We start from the raw sequence: 22,776 nt of genomic DNA on the forward strand, positions 1-22,776 counted from the left end.
AACTGCTCCAGAACCTATAGAATTTTAAAAGACGACCACCAATGGATCCAATGTACCCTGGGATGTAGATTATCAGGCCCCGGGGATTTTTCAGCCTTTAATCCCATTAACTTCTCTAGCACCTTTCTTTTTTACTAATACTGATTTTCTTCAATTCTTCCCTCTCACTAGACCCTTGGTTCCCTAACATTTCTGGGAAATTATTTGTCTCCTCTTTTGTGAAGACAGAACCAAAATGTATTCAATTCTTCTTCCATTTCTTTGATCCCCATTATAATTTCCCCCGTTTCTGACTGTGAGGGACCTAAATTTGTCTTTGCGAATCTTCTTCCCTTCACATATTTATAGAATCTTTTACATTCAGTTTTTATGTTCTTTGCAAGTTTACTGTCATATTTAATTTCCCCCTTCTTGATCAATCTTTTTGTCCACTTTTGCTAAATTCTAAACTGCTCCTAATCCTCAGGTTGCTACTTCTTCTGACAATTTTATATGTCTCCTCTTTGGATCTAATACTATCCATAATTTCTTTTGTAAGCCATGGTTGAGCCATCTTTCCTGTTTTATTTTTGTGCCAGACAGAAATGAATAATTGTTGTAATTCATGCATACGTTCCTTAAACATTAGCCATTGCCTATCCACTGTCAAAACCTTTTAGTATGGTTCCCCAATCCATCATTGTCAACTCGCTCGTAGTTCCCTTTATTTAGATTCAGGACCCTCGTTTCGGATTCAACTTCTTCGCTCTCCATCCTAATGAACAATTCTATCAATTTATGGTCGCTCTTCCCCAATGGACACCACACAAGATTGTTAATGAATCCTTTCTCATTGCACAATACCAAGTCTAGGATAGCCAGCTCTCCAGTTGGCTCCTCAAAGTATTGGTCCGAAAAACTATCACGCACGCTCCAGGAAATCCTCCTCCACACTAAGATTGCTAGTTTAGTTTATCCAAATTATATGTAAATTAAAGTCACCCATGGTTACAGATGTATCCTTTTGCGTGTCTCTAATTTCCCGCTTAATGCCTTTGCTTATATCTCCAATACTGTTTGAGGACAACTGCAAAATCAAACCTGCATCCCTTCAGCTGCTACGCCTATGGCAGGACATTGCATTGGTTCAGTATTAGCTGCCTTGGAAGGGGTGTGAGTGAAGGGTTCTCAAAATTCCCACATTTTTCATATCATCAACAAGGATATGACTTTTGGACTTTTAAACTGCTGAATTAAATGTAAAACACTGCAGACAGGAGGCTGGGTCCATGAAGGCCTGGAACTGGACATGCCCGGCCTTGAGTGCAGTGTGGTTTTTTTTTTACCTGAAACCAGATAATGAGAGGAGACAGAATATGCATTCTTCCCTTTAGAACAATCAACACAAAACTAAAGCCCATCAAAATCTTACAACCACAATCAATGCAATTATGCAAACCCATCAATACTCCACATATACAATGGCTTTCAGTTCAAGACAAGTTATGGGGGCAGGAAGGCAATGATAAACATCATGCGAGCCCATTAAAAACAGTGAGACAACAATCACCGGGGGAAGCTCACCAAAATCAAACAAAGAACTACCTTGATTTGGATTGAGATAAGAAATTTGAAAGACAGCATAACTGGGCCAGGAGATCTGAAGTGAGCAGTTTTGAAAGCAGTTTTGGGCAGTGAGCAGTTTTGAAAGCAGTTTTTGGGCATTGACACAGAAGGGTGAGGAATTTTGAAAGCGGTTTTTGTGCAGGGCCAGCAGATCTGAGTGAAAGCAGTTTGTTTTTGGGCAGTGAGGAGTTTAAGCAGGGAGCTGAGCCAAGCGGAGGAAGGAGATCTGGACGTTTGCAGGCCCGTAGGCAACATCACAGCGAGGGGCACGGGGTGGCAGGCTCAACTGAAGACAACAAGGCCGCAACCACAACCCTCCACGATGATCGACCACCCACAACCGCGCCCTCCACCCAACTGAAGAACCTTTGCAGATTCCACAGATCAGGACCACGTGGGGACGGCAGGCCCCAGAGGACACAAAGAGCGTACCCCAAAACTGCAACTGGCTTACCTGGCTGGATTTCGAACTGTCAAGGAACCCTGGTTGGTGAGCATGATCCCTGACCTCTCCTAGTTCAATTTAGTTAGGTTTTGGGGGTGGGACAAGGGTAAGGGGATTAGTAGCGTGATTTTCCCTTGTTATGCCGTGTTTCCCCCATTCTTAACTAAGTGTACTTTGTAAGTCTGTATAATATCAGTGTAATCCTAATGTTATAAGTTCATTTGTGACTTCAATAAACTCAGCTTTTTCTTGCACCAAAACCAGTTGTCTGCTGTACTTTGTCACAACCCCCAAATAAGTCCAAGGTCTAGAACTCAGTGAGTGGGAGCGATTTGAACCGCTCAGAAGTCAGAGGTGGAGCTGACACACACCACCACCCCATACAGGAGGGGCTCTGCACAAACCCCACCCACTTAAATATAGTTAATGTGCAGGTAGTTCAGCCAAGTTATCAACCAAAACATCAGACATATCAAGCCGTGTGGTGATGGGGAAATGAGGAGGGACAGGCAGAGGGTGCGACTGGCAGTCTTCAGTCATAACCCTGCATATAGGTGACCTCAGGGTGATGGTCACTCTCCAAATCTAAGGGCAGATGTGGAGCTTGTATCCTCTTGAAGTGACAGAGCCAACCTTTTCAGGTACAGCACTGCTTTCCCCAATCCAGGGAAGGGAAAGAAAAGGAACCTTAAAGACAGCCTGCTCTCCCTGCACCTACCAGGCTAATGGTCCTAGCTGGTCATCCATTCATTGCAGTCAAACCATAAAGAACAAGAATATTTGCAATTGATTATGCAAATAAAGACTTGGCCTAATGTCACACGAGATGACATCAACCTGGACAGTAAACTGGTCTTTTTTTTGCTGAACATTCATGGGTCAAGTGACCGGAGAATCCATCACTGAGCCACATTTTGCAGTAAAGCCTGGCATCTTGTTTTGCTTCCACAAGAGGTTTCCCTGACCCTGATCAGTTAATAACTGAATGAGAAGTGAATCCATTATTGTTCAGGTTGTAATATACTTTTTATTTTTTAAAAAATGCAGAAGACATGGAGTTAAAAACTTAAGCTCACATCAAGACATGCAGCTTCAAAAACATTGTTTTAATTATAAATACGGCAGGTTATTAAATGAAAGCGTGGCGCTAATTAACCCTGCAGAATACATTACAAATGCTGCATTGTGCAATACCATGCTTCCTTGTATTTGCATAACTGTAGCATAAAGTTGTCCTGTAACACTGATTTTTCTATGGTACAGATATACAAATATATATATATATATATATATATATATATACACAAATATATATATATATACACACACACACACACACACACACACACACACACACACACACATGTTCAGATGGATAGTTTGTTTAAAAATGACTAAACATTAAACTTTACCAATCACTAATAATTTACTTCAAATTACATTGATTTAATTTAAATTTGACTTTCAATAACATACCAGATGTAATTCTTGTGAACTATGTAACAATTAAACATCCAGATAATAATTATTGAAGTTAATTCTTAACAGGAAGTCCTCAAGATGTGGCTGATATCCCCGATTGACAAGTTTAGTCACCACTGGGGAGGGAAAAAAACATTGATTAAAAAAACTCTTTGGCAGATTAGTTGTGAACTTGTACTTTCTAAACTTGAACAAATCTAACCAATAAATAAAAGCATTCCACATTTAAAAAAGATAATCACAGAATCACAGTGCAGAAAAGGCCCTTCGGCCCATCCAGTCTTCACCAACACGTGAGAAACACCTGACCTACCTACCTAATCCCATTTACCAACACTTGGCCCATAGCCTTGAATGCTATGACGTACCAAGTGCTCATCCAGGTACTTTTTAAAGGATGCATCTTACAATTTATACATTATATAATATAGAATCTTCTCTGTACACGTTTGATATTTGGATGCCACTGCTCTATTGCATCCATTATATCACGGAACCACTAATTGTCATGACAATAGTTCCAGCCCAAAATATCTTGACTTGACACAATGTTGATCATTTTTTAAAAAAAATTCTTGCTTTATGGTTATGTACCAGAAAAACATACACACAATGCTGGAGGTAATTAAACAGACTTTTTTTTTTACTATTCATTTACAAGATGTGGGCAATTGCTGGCTAGGTCAGCATTTCTTGCCCATCCCAAATTGCTCTTGGGAAGGTGGTGGTGAGCTGCCTTCTTGAACCACTGCAGTCCATGTGGTGTAGGTACCCACAGCGCTGTTAGGGATGGAGTTCCAGGATTTTGACTCAGTGACAGTGGAAATTTAAGTTCTAGTGACCTTAGGGTAGAGTCACACCTTCAACTTCAACACTGGTTGGCAGGTATACAAACATGCCCTTGACCAAGATCCCAAAAACAATATGTTGGGCTAACATCAGATCTTCCAGCACTTCCCACGCAGTAAGTGACTTCAGATAATATATTAAAATTAGTTTACAGTAAGCAAAAATTTATTGCACTATTAATTTATGCAAAATAATAAAGGAATATCTTTGAAAATATTCCAACTTGTGTATGTTATCACATAGTGATTATTTACTGTGCATGGAAGATATCATGAAAATTATGCTCTTGCATCTTACAATTTGTACATTATATAATATAGAATCTTCTTTGTATATACTTAATATTCGGATGCCACTGCTCTATTGTATCCACTATATCATGGAACCACTAATTGTCATGACAATAGTTCCTGCCCTAAATATCTTGACTTGACACGATGTTGATCATTTAAAAAAAAATTCTTGCTTTATGGTTACGTACCAGAAAAACATTCACACAATGCTGGAGGTAACATTACTTGTGATTTCATCTGCTTTTGGACACAATAATTCAAAACAAACACAGAATTGTGTACATATAACTTACCTATGACCACCCATTATTTTGACATGTATAGTTTCAGTTACAGGTTTAGTAAAATATTTTTCATCATTAATATACCATATATATCAATGTTGCTTCTGGCTTAAAGAGATCTGGAACTGGCAATAGTTTGAACACACACACTCTACCTTTGAACAGGAAGTGTGAATAATGTTTAAATGTCTTGTAGGATTGCTGCATCACGGCAAAGTTGGGATGTATAGTTACTTGTTTGTCGGCATCATACTGCCAGGCCTGTGAAATCAATTGGCTGCGGAATTTCAGAATCAGACTGAAAATATTGTGTATGATATTCATCACTGGGGCAGCTTTTTCAGTCAATAATCCTCTGCAATATAAAAAGGAAAAAAAGATTTTTCTTTATGTAAGCAATATGTATCCTTTCCAAAGATACATCGTACTTTCGCCATTGTTTTTTTACATACATGGCTTCTAACTCTGACATGAAGATAACAATGTACATAAAAAGCCATCGGGCTTAGCTTAAAATCCAAAATAACAAGTATTTGCTTGAAATATACTTTGCAATACAAGACAATAAGAATTACAAAAGCCACTTTTAGCCCCTTTTCCATACAAACTTGATATGCAAATAATTCACATTTGCTACTTCTGTTCAATCTTTAAATCAGAAGTGTTCTTCTTCTCCCCTTTGCCTGAAGAAAGCAAAAATATAACCAACAGTAACAAGCATTTCAACTTGTATCTTAGTTCTCTTTTGCTTCTTATAATACAAATTTTAGACAACCCCATCGGTTCAGCATTTTTCCCCTGACTTTTCTTAACAGTTCATCAGTGCAGACCTGCAGCCAAATAATGCCATAACACAGGACCTGCTATGCAATGCTTTAGAACTGATGCCAATAAAGGAATAAGCAACTCTTGCCTGAAAATGCCTTTGTTGAGATATTCTGCATGTGTTCTGTGAAGCTCATCCAAGTTTCCAACTGATGACAACTTGTGCCCAAATTCGCACCAGGTCACATGCAAGATCTGATTAGCAATATAACCTTGGATAACTTTGACAAAATGCTGCATTTCATGTCGATAGAGTTGAAGCTGATGAAATTGAACTGAATTTGAAGAACGGTTAACTAAAGCTAAAATAAAAAGAAGTTTAAAAAAAATTAATTTTGAAAATTCTAAAAATTAAGAGGAGAAATAGGTGTGGCATGCATTTGTAGATCACAACAACATTTCACAAGATCTGCTGGTCAGGGGCATGAGACAATAAATACTGCCTATATCTTTTAAGTGTATTGTTATTATACACTAATTATTATTGCATCATAATGCTAAACAGACTTAGATGGCCCTAATTAATCCTGACAATGTCATATTTTCAGTAAATGACCAGTCATTTTCCCTAGTTTTTGGCATTATTTGGTACATAATACTACAAATACAGTGCATATGCCCAAATGTATATCCGCTATCAACAGAGGAGGGCATAATTATCTTCAGGTGCAATATTAGGAAATGTTTCTTAAATGTGTTTTAATTGTGATCAAAAATTTTCATTTGAAGTGAAGCATTTCACCAATTAATAAAGTAATGTTCTGGAGTGAAGACCCATTGATTCATCTATGGGGGAAGATGGTGGTGTAGTAGTAATGTTACTGGACAAGTAATCCAGAGACCCAAAGCTAATGCTCTGGGGACACAGGTTCAAATCCCACTACGGCAGCTGGCGGAATGCAAATCCAATTGATAAAATCTGGAATTATATTCTAGACTCAGTAGAATATACTGTAAAAACCAATCCGGATCACTAATGTCCTTTAGGGATTGAAATCTGCCATCTTTATCAGGTCTGGCTTACATGTGGCTCCAGACCCACAGCAACGTGGTTCACTCTTAACTGCCCTCTGAAATGGCCAAGTAAGCCACTCAGTTCAAAGGCAATTAAGGATGGGCAATGAATGGAGGCCTTGCAGTGACGCTCGCATCCCATGACAAAAAACTAGCAGTTTTCTTACTGCAATTCTATAACTAGTAATACTTTCCCAAAAGGAATCTGCCAAGACTTTCTATTCAGTCAGTTTCATATTCTCTGTACCCATAAAAATCTATATTAAGTCTCCTTTCATCCTCTTCTCCAGTCTCAGAGTAGACAATCTCTTTTCTTAATCCTCCAACTTCAGAAAACACGCTTGATCTCCATCAATAATTATAAAACTTCCTTGTAACGCTATATTCATACTAAACATCAGCATTCCAGACATGCTCATGCTAAAACCAGATACAACCTCTAAATCAGCTCTTTAGAGCTAGGTATCTTAGGTACACAACCAGCATTTTATTCATTTCTTCATCACCTGAAAATATTGACCATGCTAATAATTTATCCATCAAACCCCCTGTCAACTTTCCTAATCTATTGTTTTACAGTTATTTGATATGTAATCCATGTTCTTGCTTCAACCTAATCTTGTCTTTAATTGTAGCTAAATAAAAATTACCAAAAAATCCTTCTAAACACATTCTAACAGACTATTTCCTGCAATAATTCAATGACTCTCAACATACGTTCAATAACCAAGGAATAATATTTTTCTCACCTGTACGTTTTAAATGGAACCAAACATCTTTTAGTGTCCAGAACATATGCTTTAGCTGCAGCAGAAAAGAAAATATCTTGTTGTATTTGCTCATGCAGCTTTCTGTGATCACAATATTGAGGGGCCAATTCACCTACATAAGCATACCAGGGAAAAGAAATATATGTTCATCAGTGAGACTGGGCAAGGCTACAGCTACGATATACCACTGTGGTATACGTTTCAAAAATTAAGTGTATTTCCACTAAATTTCCCCCCAATTCTAAAATAAATATTTGGTGGTATCTCACAAAAATAGTCTTTCAGCTACTTTTGGGAACCTACAATTCATGCATACTGCCCCTAATGAAGCACTATGATTTTTTATTCTAATGATTCAATTCACATGTGATTGAAGAGAAACTTCACATCACAAGCACTTTTGAATATCACCAAAATTTAAGTAGTGAAGTGCTATAATTGAAAGGATATATTAACACAATAATGACTTTGACTTATTTTAAAATTATTTGTATTAATTGCTTTTGAATACATAATACTTTCCATTTGCATAAAATATATAAACTTGTTTGTAGCAGCTCATTTTTGCTTTAGTAGAGATTTGTCTGATAGGAATTGTCAATTTATTCAATATATTCATGAGAAAGTTAACGAACAACAAAAAGGTCATGGACTTAAAAGGTTCTTTGTTTGATCTCAATCCCACCTTCCTACCTCTTCTTCATGTCAATCAATTCTTTCTTTCGTCAAAAATATATCCAGCTGACCACTGAATTCATTTATACCAATGGCTTCAGCTGATTTAGTTAGAAATGTATTTCATTTATTTTATATTATCCTTTGGATTAAATAACAGTGTCAAATTACCCCCATTTACAGTAAGTCCTCACTTAAAGTTGTGGCTACATGCCTGAAAATCACATCATTCAGTGAAACAACCAAGTGAATCATGGGCTCCAATAGGAATCAACATTAAGGCCAGAGTTTGGCTCCTTCGGACATTTCTTGACCAGAAAAAACAATGTGCAAGTTGAAATACTGTACCATACATGTACAGCACTGTGGATTTATGGCTGAAATAACTTGCAAAATAAAACATATCACTGAATGTAAAAGAAGTACAATTTTCAATTAAATTGTTTTTTAAAATTACAGTACTCACTCAGTACAGTACTTTTAGATTGACCAGGCTCTAACTAGTGGCAGAAGTTGGTCAGTGCAGTTCACAGCTGGAAGTCCAATAACAACATGCACTGACCAACTTCTGCCACTAGATGAAGCAGAGGGCTTCATCATAAGTTCAGAAGCAAAGCCAGGAGTGGAGCCAGAAGTCGGGAGCCACTGAACAACAGACCCCCGAGGACTAAGGTAAGAACAAAGGCTGGGCGTTAGCAAGGCTGGGAGTCAGCAAAAGGCAGGGGACTGAGAGTGAAGGTGGAAGCACAAGGGGAAAAGTCATGCGAGCAAACAGGCCACAGAACAGGAAGTCTGCGGCAAACAACGTTAAAGTTAAACTGGCAACTTTAAAAGGATATATTGACACTACTTTACTGATGACGACAAAGTGAAACAACATCAAATGACTCAATGTTAAGTGGGGGCTTAATGTATTCCTAACTGAGAATCTCTCATGTCAACATGATCAATATGTCTGAATCAACTTCATCTTTTTTGGAACTTTGGAAACATAGGTCATCATTTTGATAAGAACGAACAAATTCTTCCATTTTCCTCACAATAAATTTAGATTCCAAAAAACTGGTTTCATCTTGGTGTCTTACACAGTCCTTGCCCAAAGGCGATAATACTGTACAGCGATCATTACAGCAGAATACTACAGACAAGTATAATGAGTCCCTATGTAGCAAAGAAAAATTAATTCTTCCAACTTGAAAATTCTAGCCTTCTACTAAAGCACATGAGTTCATTACATTTTTCTCTTTCTGCTACACCAATGCACCAGAATGGCATAATCAAGTAATACAGGTCACGTATCCTTTATCCGTAAGTCCAAAAACTGAACACATCCAAAAACTGCACTTTTTTTGAATCTCATTGACCTTTAGCGCAGGTAGTCTGTGACCCGAGTTGACATGATCCAAGCCAACATGAACCTCACTGACTGCACCTGACCTTTAGCATGCAAAGTCTAGTTGTTTGTCTGCACTGTTTTCCTTGTGATTTTTGTCTGCATTGTTTACCTTGCAAACTCTCTCCTACAAGCAGGATCATAGATAACGAGACGAGTCGGAACTTGTACCCTGCGTTTATTATTCAGTGGTACATCCTACTTTTTTTAGCCATTTTATTTACTTCAGACTATAGCTAGCCTAGGCTTCGGCCATTGTAACGTAAATAGGCCTAGGCCTACATGTGGTATCCGGAAACCGAAATGTAATCAGCCCTAATGGTTTCGGATAAAGGATACTTGACCTGCATTTCCATTGTACTACTCCATCTCCTTCCTGACCAGTATGCTGTATGACTTTTTCATTCAACAATACTCTCCACTAGTTATGTTTACATTAAACTGCATCTGTCGTCTACTGGCTATTTCTCAGAAGATCCAAATCCTTTTGAAAGTGTTGAATTATTCCTCATTATTGGTTCTCTCTCCGATTTCAGTATAACTCGGATTTATAAGCACACTGTAACCTCTCCTGTCCAGAAATCTATTGTTCAGAAACAATTTTTAGTGCTGCTTTATGTTTTATTACTGTTGTAAGCTTCAGGTAACATTTATGTCTAACACAAAAGCAAAAGACTGCAAATGCTGGAAATCTGAAATAAAAACAGAAAATGCTGGAAAAACTCAGGTGTGGCAGCATCTGTGGAGGGAGAAACAAAATTAGTGTTTTGAATCCAATATGACTCTTCAGAACTGGAGAGAGGTAGAAATGTAATGAATTTTAAGCTCTTGAAAAAGGAGGGAGGGGCAGCATATATCTAATATTTACATCTACAAAGGTTTCCAGTTCACACTCCTGTGATTAGACATTCTATCATTATTCTATAATTCAGATAAGTCCAAAATCCAGGAATGACTTGGTCCTAAGCATTTTGGACAAGAAAAGGTTACAGTACATTGGCAAATTAAATTGCTTGACATTCATTTTGTACTGTTTCTGTTAACAACTTAGAATGCAATTGCCGATCTTATCATGTTTGTAATTGTTTATTAACACACTCAAATTATCTAAATGAAAACATACCAGAACAAAATATAAGAAATCTAAAGTATTTAAGTCTCCAAGAAACAGTTCTGACCTTGTATCTTAGTTCCAAGCAGTTCAAGGCGTCAGGTGCATTGGGCTTGAACATTTCAGGCAGATATTTAAGGGCAAAGGTCAGATTAGAAGCGAGCTTCGAGTCTCCATGAAGACTATATTGCAATGCTTTGTTCAAGATCGAGTTCAGAACTAAAGGATTCAGAAGTTCCCCAGGTGTCTGTCCAGATCCAAGCTATTGAAAGAAAATAAATCTTTTCAGTTAATTTCACAATTGGATTTTAAAACTCATGGGCTTAAGTTACGAGCATTTATTAAACGAAAACTCAAGCACAAGAATCAGTGCTGCACTGATCAGTGTGGTATAAGAAACCGTACAAGGGTTTTTTTTTTGAAAACAATATATGTCTGGAATGAGTTTGGCAGTTTCAATCCAGCTGCTTGTGGGCTGCACCCTTGGGATGAAACAGGCAATCTTAGCCACAGAAGCAATTAGGTAGTTAATGTAAGAAATGGAAAAATTCTACACTGGTGCTCTTCTGACGTTTGGGCTATGGTACATTGTTGGCCCAGAACTGAGCAAGCATCTGCCTGTACTAAACCCAAGTTGTATCACAGTTCTAGTGAAAGAAACCAAATTCAGATTTTTTTGTTATAAAGCTAGGCACTCAGATAGTAAGTGAAGCTTGAACAACAGAAGAGAGATTTTTGAATTTAATTTAATGATTTCAAATTTAGGACTGCTGAACATGCTTCTGAGAGTTCAGTGGCACCAGCCACTCTCTTAGGTGGTCAGAGCATCTTACTTCTACTCATAGGACTGAATTTTCCCCCCAATTAAGGCCCATAAAAGAGCGCAGAGATCTCCCTGAGGCACGGAGGTGCCTCAGGGAGATTGGTTTGACATGTGTAAATTTTAATAAAGGGAAATAAAAACTTTTAAAACATATCCCCTCATGTGGCACTGTCACATGAGCTGGGACAGGTGAAAGAATTATTTTTAAAATTTTTACTGACTTTTGAAACACTTCATGAAACCTCATTCCGCCCATGGATGAGGTTTCATGAAAAATGCGAAGGCTGCCTGGGCTCTTCGCCTGCCTGCCAACCTTAAGGTTGGATGGGCAGCTCAGCTAATTGAATTAATTACTATTTAAATGGATTTAATAGGCATTTGACAGTTTGGCAGGCGTGTAAACTGAGAATCTAAATGACGCGCGATGATGTCAGGACACCCGCCTGACATTACCACGAGTCATTATATGCGTTGGTGAGTGGGTCCCGCCCCCGCTCAGAGAATTCTGCCCATAGTTCTAATCTCCTTGTGCAAAAGAACAGCTAGGGGTCCAAAAATGCTACCCCTTTGCAGCTTGGATCAGGTATTTGTTTTATGCATATTTGCATTTCTTCACATTCTCAAAGATAAGACAAGCAAACAGTGGGAAAAGTGAGGCGTCACACAAATCAATAAGCTGCTTTATTTCAAAGGGATGTAAACGTACAGAATGGCAGGAGTGGAAGATGGCAGCCTTTACACAGCCCAGTCTAATCATGACTAGCATGACTAATGCCAGCAACCAGGTGAATGAACATTGTTGAATGATCTCCAGGTCCTCAGAGCAACATCTCAAGCCAACAGAATGGCTCTTATGATTGAATTAAGTTGGTTCTATCAGGACAACAAATCATTGCATAATAGTACAAAAATAAAGAACATGCCATATGTTCCTACATCAGAGGGCCATCTCAAAGAAGGTGACTTCTAATTGACATTTTTAATTGCAGACTCAAAAAAACCTTTGCAGCTTTCTCCTTAACAATCAAGGCTGTCTTCACAGCGTATATGCTCGAAAAGCCTGACTGCCAGCCTGCATGCCTCTCTGTCTTACCTCCTACTGCTCAGAGCCAATAGAAATTTGATATGATTAGAAAGCCAAATGGACTGTTGGTGTTTATTACAAGGGGAATGGAATATAAAAGTAGAAAGGTCTTACTGCAGCTGTACAGATGTGAGGCCACATCTGGAATACTGTGTACAGATTTGGTATCTTCATTTGAAAAAGGATATAATTGCATTAGAAGCAATGCAGAGAAGGTTCGCACCACTCAATCCTGGGATGAAGGGCTTATTTTATGAAGAATGTTTGAACAGGTTCGGCCCATGCCCTTTGGAGTTTAGAAGGAGATCTTATTGAAACGTATAGGATCCTGAGGGTACTCAATGGGGTGAATACAGGGGGGATGTTTCCTCTTGTGAGGGGAAAGACTAGAATTATGGGGCACAGTTTAAGAATAACAGATCTCCCTTTTAAGAAGAAGATGAGGTAAAATCTTTTCTCTGAGGGTCATTAGTATGTGAAATTCTCTTCCCCAGAAAGCAGTGGAGGCTGGGTCACTGAATTTATTCAAGGTTGAGTTAGACAGATTTTGACAAACAAGGCAATCAAGTGTTATGGTGACAGACAAGAAAATAGAGTTGAGACAACAAATAGATTAGCCATGATCTTATTGAACGTCGCAGTGGGTCTGAAGGGCCGAATAGCCTACTCCTGCTCCTCTGTTCCTATGATTAAATACTTTGAGGTGTTTTCAATTGTTAAGACAGTTTAATGAGTTGCTTATTATTTAATTTATGAGGAAGCAAAGTTAACTGATTAGTAGTTTAACTATCATCTCAGACTCCCTCAAAAAAAACTTGTATGAAAACACCAAGCTTTAAAAAACAAAGTAATTATTTTCCCCAAATCTTCACTGTAGCAGAATGATAAGATCCCAAAACGTTAATTCATAAAATTTTAAACAAGTGTAAAATGGAAAACCATCAACTCATGCCAGATTACAGATCAAGTGTATGGGATTAGACTAGGTTTACAGGTGTGGAAATTATTCTGAAGGAGTGCAAGGGCTTTATAATAGATACTGGAATTATACATGGTCAAGACATTAACACATTCCAGGAACTCAGACTGCATGTGAGCACCTGCTTATTTGGATGTTACGCAATAATTCCCAAAGTTTTACCTTTAGTCAATGAAGACTGACAATGAATACAATGAAGACTGTTTTAGGAATTGAACAATTACTAAGCAATTATACAATTTGCCTTGAGGTCTGGCAAGAAAAATATCAAATTCCATGGATTAACTGAGATTCACAGTACACATTCAACATTGCACTGATATGCTATATACAAGAAACAAACTTGACTTGTTTTTTTAATCGTTTTCTTCAAAGTTGTGTCACTTTTTAAGAGTACTAAAAACACATGCCAAAAAAGGGGTTTGTTTAAACCAAAATCAGGAATGAGGGTATATTGGTGTTCAATCCAAAATCAAATCACCTAAAGCCCCAGCCAATTAAATTTACCTTTTCAAAGAGCAGATCACTAAGTGATTGGGCAAACTCTCCATCTTCCATCAACAGGAAATGTCTTAGTGCTTCAAAATTCTGTTCAATGTTCAATTCCACAAACAAATAATCTATTATGGCTTTATTTACCAGAGAAGCACTAGAAAATTTGTGAGGAGGAAAAGAAAGGTTATTTTAAAAAAGGCAATATCACAAGTAAAACTCAGAAGACTACATATAGAATTTTCTCAGCATGAATATTAGTATTAGTGGCCATTCTATTTAATCAATATGAAGTCTATTAATTTTATCAATTATCTATTCCAACACAGCCAAAAGTCATCCAAAACTCACCTGCCAATTTCCTATCTCACTGCAAGCGCCATTCACTCATCACTCTGTGCTCGCTGACGTACACTGGCTCCCAGTTAAGCAATGCCTCAATTTTAAAATGCTCATATTTATAAATCCCTCTATGGTCTCACCCCTCCCTATCTTTGTTACCTATAGCTCCCTAAATCCTCCAAGATTTCAATGCTATTCTAATTCTAGCCTTTTGAACATCTACAATTGTAATCATGCCACCATTGGCAGCCATGCCTTCAGCTTCCAAGACCCTAAGCTCTGAAATTTCCCCCTTAACTTCCCCACCTCTCTTTCCTCATTAAGAGGCTCCTTAAAACATAACTCTTTGACCATCGGCCCTAATAGCTCTTTATATGGCTTGTTCAAGCTTCTGTGAAGTGCCTTGGGATGTTTTACCACAGTGAGGGGACTATATACATACGTGTTGTTTGGCATGCTATGGCAGTCAAATGTGCTTTGAAACTTTCAAATTTTGTCCATTACAAAAGCTGTATATTAAAGTGCTGAGATAATAGAATTATGAATTTGTAATATCTTTAAATTTGAATGGTCATTGGTCTTTTTCTTATTGAATTATCATTCCCAGCCCATTATCAGTTTTTATCAGTCTGTGAAAAGTAGCTACGAATCAGAAGCCCTTAAAAATATCTTGCTGATCTACTTCACTTAATTAAAGAAACTGTAATTATGATAATGTTAGTTGTTTCAGTCAAAAACACTTACTGAGCTATAAGAGGTGCTGTAATGGAATGCTTCATCAGTACTGGAAGTGAGATAAGACTGCTTGCTTGTACTGCTGTTGCATCTGTTGCTCTGCGAACCGAAGGATCCAAGGGCAATAAATAGGGTTCAGTCATTACATTCTGAAGTAGATGTGTGATGGGTGGTTCAGCTGGGACAACCAATAATGTATGGAAAGTTAAAATCAAGACCAAAAATTAAAAAGATAAATTCAGTAATCATATGTTGCCAGTGTGAAACTTCACTCAAAGGGAGCATGGGTTAGAGAATCAGTGCCACAATCTTGTAGCTTCATTTCCATCCCACCCTCCCTTTTGAATACTGTGCTCCTCCCCATAGGGAGCAGGATTCAGTGGTCTTACCCAGAAATTTCTACAAGTAACCCAAGCAAGAGATGATGCATCTTAGAATCCTCAAGGAAATAAGGGACTGAAACACTATACAAATCGAAATTCTTTATGTAGGACAAAAGGGTTTTAAATGAGCTGTGTGTTAACTTATATGCTAATTTCATAGTAGACACAAGGCAAAGTTATCCCTTCAAGCACATCTGTCTTATTTTAATCACCAATACTAGTGACTCTGATCTATTTTCCAATTTCCTGCAAGATTCCTCCTCCCCCAGCTTCATTATTCCTCACTTATTTAAACTGAAGAGAAGTCACTTATAATTTCCCCAAAAGCCACTGGTGTGTATTACTAATGATTAATACACTAATGGCAAAATTAGAGAGAATTCATTTCACACTAATACAGGTTTTGAGTTGACAGAGAATTCAGTAATTGCTCTTGTTACTTAGTGGGCACTAATGGACCACTTAGATAAATCAGCTAGAAGGGCAAATTTCAATTCAACTATTACAAATCAAATTTTTTGTCAATCACAGAGGCCAGTTGACCAAATGTGTGCATTAATGACAGCAACCAGAGGAGCCAGTAGCTCCACCTATACACCACTTCAACACTCCACTAGTGTTTCAAAGGTGGGGCGCCATCTCTAAAACAGTAATAAATGAAAAAATCTTCAGTATCATTAACCACTAAAAAGTACAGCTCTATTAATAATAAATTTTATAATGAATATTTCCAGTGCCAAGTATCCAAATAGTACAGTTCAAATGAATTATTTAAACAGTGCACACTCACACATCAATTCATAGTTATCCTGATAATGTTCCACACAGTACTGGTCTGCCAAGCTTTTGAGATAGGCCTGCTCTTTCTTCCATGTATCATTTTCTATAGCTGCTTCTTGGACAGGTTCCATTGCAAAGCTCAAAAGGTCAGTTGCGGAATCCATTCGGACTTGTACAGTAGAATCTGTGTCATGCTCATTTCTTTCTTGAAAACGAACACTTTGTAGTCCTAAGGGATCCTTATTCTAAAAGATAAAACGTTGATTCGGCATCCAGAAGTCAACTTTTTTTTTGTAAATTACTTGCCAATGCCCAAATATATGAATAAAAATAATTAAACTAAGAAAATACAATATTGGCCCCATGCAGAAAACTGATTACTAAGTAAAAAAAAAACATTTGCTCTGATTTGGAAATCCTTTGGATTACGGGGGTCGTGTGGGTTTGCTGATAACGTTTTGGAATAGAAAATCCAGTATAGTGACATACCATAAAGGGCCATAGTTGTAAACAAAACAGGATCATATGAAGCAGTTATGTTTCTAATTGAGCAATCCAGAGGCCTAGACTGATTATCTGGAGACCGCAAGTTAAAATTCTAACATAGCAGTTTGCTCATGTGGATTCCATTTCAAAAAACAAAATAAATCAGGAAAGAAAAGCCTGGAATCAATAAAAAGGGCCCATGAAGTTACTTTATTGTTGCAAGAGCCCAACAGTTCACTAATGTCCTTTAGGAGAGCAAATCAACAATCATATCCTTTCTGGCATATACATGACTCTAGTCTCACCTCTTAACTACCTTCCAAAGTGGCCTAAAAGGCCACTCAGTTGTACTGAACCACAACAAAGATTAATAACTGCACCTTCTCAGGGCAATAAAGGTGGGCAAAAAATGTCAGCCTTGTCAACACCACCCACAGTCTACATCCCGAGGATGAATTTAGAAAGAAAATGTAACATCATCAAAGAACTCAAAGCTGTAACATTGATTTTTTTTCTTTAAGTATTACTTATTCAAGGTGGGGGGGAGGTGGGGGGGGGGGGGGGGGGGGGGAAGAAGAGAGAGAGAGAGAGAGAAGAGAAGAGGCAGAAAGTAGGAAATTATAGACCAGTTAGTTTAACATCTGTCGTTGGGAAATTGTTGGAATCCATTATTAATGAAGTAGTAATGGGGCATTTGGAAAGTCAAAACGCAATCCATCAGAGAGTCAGCATGGTTTTATGAAGAGTAAATTGTGTTTGACTAATGTGCAAGAGTTCTTTGAAGATGTGACATGCAAAGTGGATAATGGGGATCCTGCAGATGTAGTATATGTGGACTTCCAGAAGGCCTTTGATAAGGTGCTGCACAAAAGATTAATACACAAGATAAGATCACACGGAGTTAGGAGTAATATATTAGCTTGGATAGAGGATTGGCTAACCAGCAGAGAGCAGAGTCGGGATAAATGGGTCTTTTTCTGGATGGCAAGCTGTACCTGGTGGGGTGCCACAGGGTTCGGTCCTTGGGCCCCAACTATTTACAATCTATATTAACTGCTTGGATTCAGGGAAAGAAGGTACTATAGCTAAATTTGCAGATGACACCAAAATAGGTGGGAAAGTAAGTTGCAATGAAGAAATAAGAAATTTACAAATGGATATGGACAGGTTAGGTGAATGGGTCAAAATTTGGCAGATGGAGTTTAACTGGAATAAGCGTGAGGTTATCCATTTTGGTCAGAAGAATAAAAAAGCGACTTATTATTTAAATGGAGAGAAACTTCAGAATGCTTCAGTGCAGAGGGATCTGGGCGTCCTTGTGCATGCATCGCTGAAAGCTAGTATGCTGGTACAGCAGGTAATAAGGAAAGCAAATAGAATTTTGGCATTTATTGCTAAAGGAATAGAGTATAAAAATAAGGAAGTGTTGTTGCAACTGTACAAGGCATTGGTGAGACCACACCTGGAGTACTGTGCACAGTTTTGGTCCCCTTACTTGAGAAAGGATGTAGTTGCGCTGGAGGCGGTTCAGAGGAGGTTCACTAGATTGATTCCAGAGATGCAGGGCTTGTCTTATGAGGAGGGATTGAGCAGTTTAGACCTATAACTCACTAGAGTTTAGAAGGATGAGAGGAGATCTAATTGAGGTATATAGGGTGCTAAAGGTGAAAGACAAAGTAGATGTGGAGCAGATGTTTCCCCTTCTGGGGCATTCTAGAACGAGAGGCCATAGTTTTAGGCTAAGGGGTGGTAGATTTAAATCAGAGATGAGGAGGAATTATTTTTCTCAAAGGGTCGTGAATCTGTGCAATTCACTACCTCAGAGTGCAGTGGATACCAGGACGCTGAATAAATTTAAGGAGGAGATAGACAGATTTTTAATTAGTAATGGGTTGAAAGGTTATGGGGAAGAGGGCGGGAAATTGGAATTGAGGCTGAAATGAGATCAGCCATGATCATAATGAATGGAGCGGCAGGCTCGAGGGGCTGAATTGCCTACTCCTGCTCCCAGTTCTTATGTTCTATGCTGTTATGAGTAATTTAAGAAATTGGTGCCCTTTCTGTGGTCGATGCTGGCAAGGCCACCTTTATTGCCCATCGCTAGTTGCTCTCATAAGGTGCTGGCAGATCTTGAACTGCTGCAGTCCTAGTGATAAGCGCTTTCACAATGATATTAGCTAGGAAATTCATGCCATTGGTCAAACAATGAAGAAGAAATTAAATACGTAGCTAAGTAAGAATGGTGTATGACTTGGGAGGGGAACCCATTGAATTCTGAAATCACTACAATATTTGTGCAATCTTTTTAGGCTTTTTTGTATTTAAAAAAGTTAAAAAAGGCAGTAAAAATTTGAAAAGGGGAACCCACCCCTAACGAGTTTCAAAGCAGTCAAGGTTGGAGGCAAACCTGCTCTCAGTTCAAAGGCCAGTCAGTAAAATATTTTAAGGAGGTTGGGTGCCTGCATTTTAATGTCACTTTTATTTTTTTTAAAAACACCTATAGCCCAGATATCCTGCGTCTTGAGAAACCTGACAGACGAAAGGAGGTCTGAAGGCCTGGATCCATCAGGTAGGTACCTTCATAGTACTGCTTTTGTGCCCGGAGAAGCAAGTGTGTGTCCCTGGCCCATTGTTTGTCACTGTGACCCACTAACCCCAACCTCCATCCCATCCTGAAATCCAAACCTTGAAGGTCCGAATCCCTCGCGCTCCTGCAATCCAAACCATGAAGATTACGATCATTCTGGACTGCTATCCCACCTGATAGCCAGATTAATAGGCTGGCTGGCTGACTGCTAGGTGGGAAACCTGATGAAAAGACATTTGAAACAAGCCCTGCCATTAGGCACGATGGGCTGTTAAAATTCTGTGAAAACCTTCCTGTGCGCTTCCCACAACCGCACACCAACCCACCTCACAACTCTCCTCCTGCCTCAGAATTAGTATTGGGCGATTATTTCACTTCATCAGGGAGCAAAATAGATTACAAAGCATTGACTGAATTCTATATCAAAAACAAAATACCTCATCTTGAAAGCATGTAGTTTGAAGAGGCTGGGGAGATGTGTTTTCTGAACTTCTACCACATATGTCATTTTCACAGGTACCTACAAATGACAATTATTTGTACATTACATATAAAAAAAACTTGCACTTTACATACAAAAACTTGCATTGATTAGTAAGATAAGAATAGCTTAGACTAGCTATAAAATGTAAAATGATTTATCTGTATATGCTTTTCTCCATTTGTACATTACAGTTAACAGTATAGAAGAAAACTTCAGTTCTTATGAAAAATGGTTGTGTTGTTGAAAGAGTAAAACCCAGCAAAAGCTTGCATTTCTTACCTTGTGATTCATCTTTATCTTTGCTTTGATTTCCGTTTAGCTCAAGTTCAGGACTTGGCAGAACCGTAACCAGTTTGGATTTTTCAGTGGTTTCAATTTTTTCTTCAGGGATGATAGTGTGTAGAATGTTTGCATTTTGTTGAACATCAGATTTATCTAGTACCACTCTTTCTACTCCTGATTCATTGTTATATAAAATGTCTTGAATGATAGAACCAGATGAAGGACCAACACAAGGCTTCTGCCTTGGAATCAAATTTGCTTCCACATCTGGTGACCATTCTCCTATCCTGAAATTTGACTGAGAGGGATGCGCAAAAGAAGTCCAACCAAGTACAGGAGATTCTACATCAGATACAGATTGTCCAACTTTAATCAGAGGCTGTGATGATTCACTGCGAATATTCCATTGCAGTCCACATGGTTGTTTGTTGGACACATTTTTGCCGAGTTGAATGTTGGCTTGTGATACATGGCCATGAATGTTCCATCTAGCTCTATATGGTTCTACATTGGAAACATACTCACCAATTTGTATGTTGGCTCGTGATGCGTGCCCATGAATATTTGCTTGTGGCCAAGACTGCTCTATATCCGAAACATACTCACCAACTTGTATGTTGGCTCGTGATGCATGCCCATGAATATTTGCTTGTGGCCAAGACTGCTCTATATCCGAAACATACTCACCAACTTGTATGTTGGCTCGTGATGCATGCCCATGAATATTTGCTTGTGGCCAAGACTGCTCTATATCCGAAACATACTCACCAACTTGTATGTTGGCTCGTGATGCATGCCCATGAATATTTGCTTGTGGCCAAGACTGCTCCATATCCGAAACATACTCACCAACTTGTATGTTGGCTCGTGATGCATGCCCATGAATATTTGCTTGTGGCCAAGACTGCTCCATATCCGAAACATACTCACCAACTTGTATGTTGGCTCGTGATGCATGCCCATGAATATTTGCTTGTGGCCAAGACTGCTCTATATCTGAAACATGCTCACCTACTTGTATGTTGCCTTTTGCTACATGCCCATGAATATTCCATCGTGGTCTAGATGGTTCAACATTAGACACACATTCACCAACCTGTATGTTGGATTCTGAAGCATGCCCATGAACACTCCATCGTGGCCTGGCAGGTCCAACATTAGATACATATTCACTTACATTCAGGTTTGAGTAGGGCATGGAACCATAAATATTTGTATGTGGGTCTGAAGGCTTGCTATTTGATGTATACCCTTCAGTTTTAATGCATGACTTGGAATCATGTCCATGAACATTCCACTGGGGCATCCTTGAGTCCACTTGTGAAAGTTTTTTGCCCTGTGATATTTTATCATGAGAACCCCTAGATTCCGCTGAAGAGATATTGAATTCACATTCATCTTTGTTAACAGCAATACTTTTTTTCTCATCCGATAATTCTGAACCTATTTCCTTCAGTGCCACATCAAGTACTGTGGTTGTTTGTTTAACTGTTTCAAGGGCAGCTCCAGGTTGCTGTTGTCCCATTGGAAGAAAATCCTCAAAGCTTATATCAAGCAAGCTTACTTCTTTCTGACTAGGATTACTACTGTGGGGCAGATATTGTGAATCAACATCAAGGGGAGCTTCAAGTCCAGGCTCTAGCTTATAAATTTGAGTCTTCGATTGTTCATGCCCTTCTTGAAATGAAGATAAATCAGCCTGTGCAACTATGTTTGAGGCTATTTCATTCACTGGTGCAAGTAAGTTTTCCTTCTTACTGAGTATTCTGTTTTCATATGATGCTACCTGAAACAAAGGAAGTTATACAATGATATTTACGTGAATGACAGAACAATTATTCAATATGTGCCCAAAATTCCTTTACTCACTAAATTTGACAATAAAAGTGAGGAATGCTATTTTTAAAATATAGGTGTCATTTTTTGCTAAAAAGAAGAGACAAATTTTGTTCCCATCGCTTGTTAGGTTTCAACAATTAATCAACCTTTTTGGGTTGGAAAAGAAGAAAAAGCAAACATTTGGAGATGAAATGCAGTTGTAGTACTGCACCTCAAAGCTCAGCTCTTGAGAATCAAAACCTTTATTCAATGGCTCATGATGCTGCAGATCGAATCCAGGAATAACATCCGATTTCCCTCTTTGTTCTCCCAATGGTAACTTCTCTAGCAATGCCTGAGACATTAAAAAATTTAATCTGAGGACAGGCAAACAATAGACAATTTTAAAAAAATCTGACAAGTAATACAGATGACAGTACAATCAAGTACTTGACCAACCACCTGAAGCTTTTTTTGATCATTACGGAGAAAGTCAGTGCGTGCAGTTTCTAACTTATGCCTTTGAATTTTCCATAGGGCTCGCTGTTCACGTCTTGCTGCTTCCTCTGATAAGTTGCTGTAATGTTCAATTAACTGTTGCCTGAAAATTAATAAAATAAAATTAAACTTGCTTTCAATACTCTTAGCAAGTCTTAGTCAAGATCAGATTCAAGAACACAGGAAAATGTTGAACTTTGAAGACATTGCAGAATTTTGCTTTAGCAAAATGTTGCATTTGACATTTACTAACATGG

At 38.4% G+C, this 22,776-nt stretch overlaps 2 protein-coding genes across 9 annotated transcripts in view; one reads left to right on the forward strand and one right to left on the reverse strand.

Moving 5' to 3' along the window:
• Positions 1–3,390: 3,390 nt before the first annotated feature.
• Positions 3,391–22,776, reverse strand: part of tubgcp6 (tubulin, gamma complex associated protein 6) — a 54,927-nt gene continuing 35,541 nt past the window's right edge. For 7 of the 8 annotated variants that reach the window (XM_041202126.1, XM_041202127.1, XM_041202124.1 and 4 more), the window contains 12 exons: positions 22,484–22,622; positions 22,254–22,376; positions 20,201–21,989; positions 19,875–19,957; positions 16,375–16,609; positions 15,211–15,379; positions 14,140–14,281; positions 10,814–11,008; positions 7,547–7,679; positions 5,872–6,085; positions 5,114–5,313; positions 3,391–3,648 (listed from right to left, as the gene is read on the reverse strand). In XM_041202126.1, the coding sequence (XP_041058060.1) occupies positions 3,557–3,648; positions 5,114–5,313; positions 5,872–6,085; positions 7,547–7,679; positions 10,814–11,008; positions 14,140–14,281; positions 15,211–15,379; positions 16,375–16,609; positions 19,875–19,957; positions 20,201–21,989; positions 22,254–22,376; positions 22,484–22,622 (3,514 nt within the window). In that variant the 3' untranslated portion in view covers positions 3,391–3,556. The remainder of the gene's footprint in view (positions 3,649–5,113; positions 5,314–5,871; positions 6,086–7,546; positions 7,680–10,813; positions 11,009–14,139; positions 14,282–15,210; positions 15,380–16,374; positions 16,610–19,874; positions 19,958–20,200; positions 21,990–22,253; positions 22,377–22,483; positions 22,623–22,776) is intronic. The other variant, XM_041202121.1, reaches the window with a different exon arrangement.
• hdac10 (histone deacetylase 10) overlaps positions 8,840–22,776 on the forward strand; it is a 112,360-nt gene continuing 98,423 nt past the window's right edge. The window contains exons 1-2 of the mRNA XM_041202130.1: positions 8,840–8,914; positions 19,354–19,419. The gene's annotated coding sequence lies outside the window, so the exon portion shown is untranslated. The remainder of the gene's footprint in view (positions 8,915–19,353; positions 19,420–22,776) is intronic.

The sequence above is a fragment of the Carcharodon carcharias genome, chromosome 13 (assembly GCF_017639515.1).
Source record: "Carcharodon carcharias isolate sCarCar2 chromosome 13, sCarCar2.pri, whole genome shotgun sequence".
NCBI lineage: Eukaryota > Metazoa > Chordata > Chondrichthyes > Lamniformes > Lamnidae > Carcharodon > Carcharodon carcharias.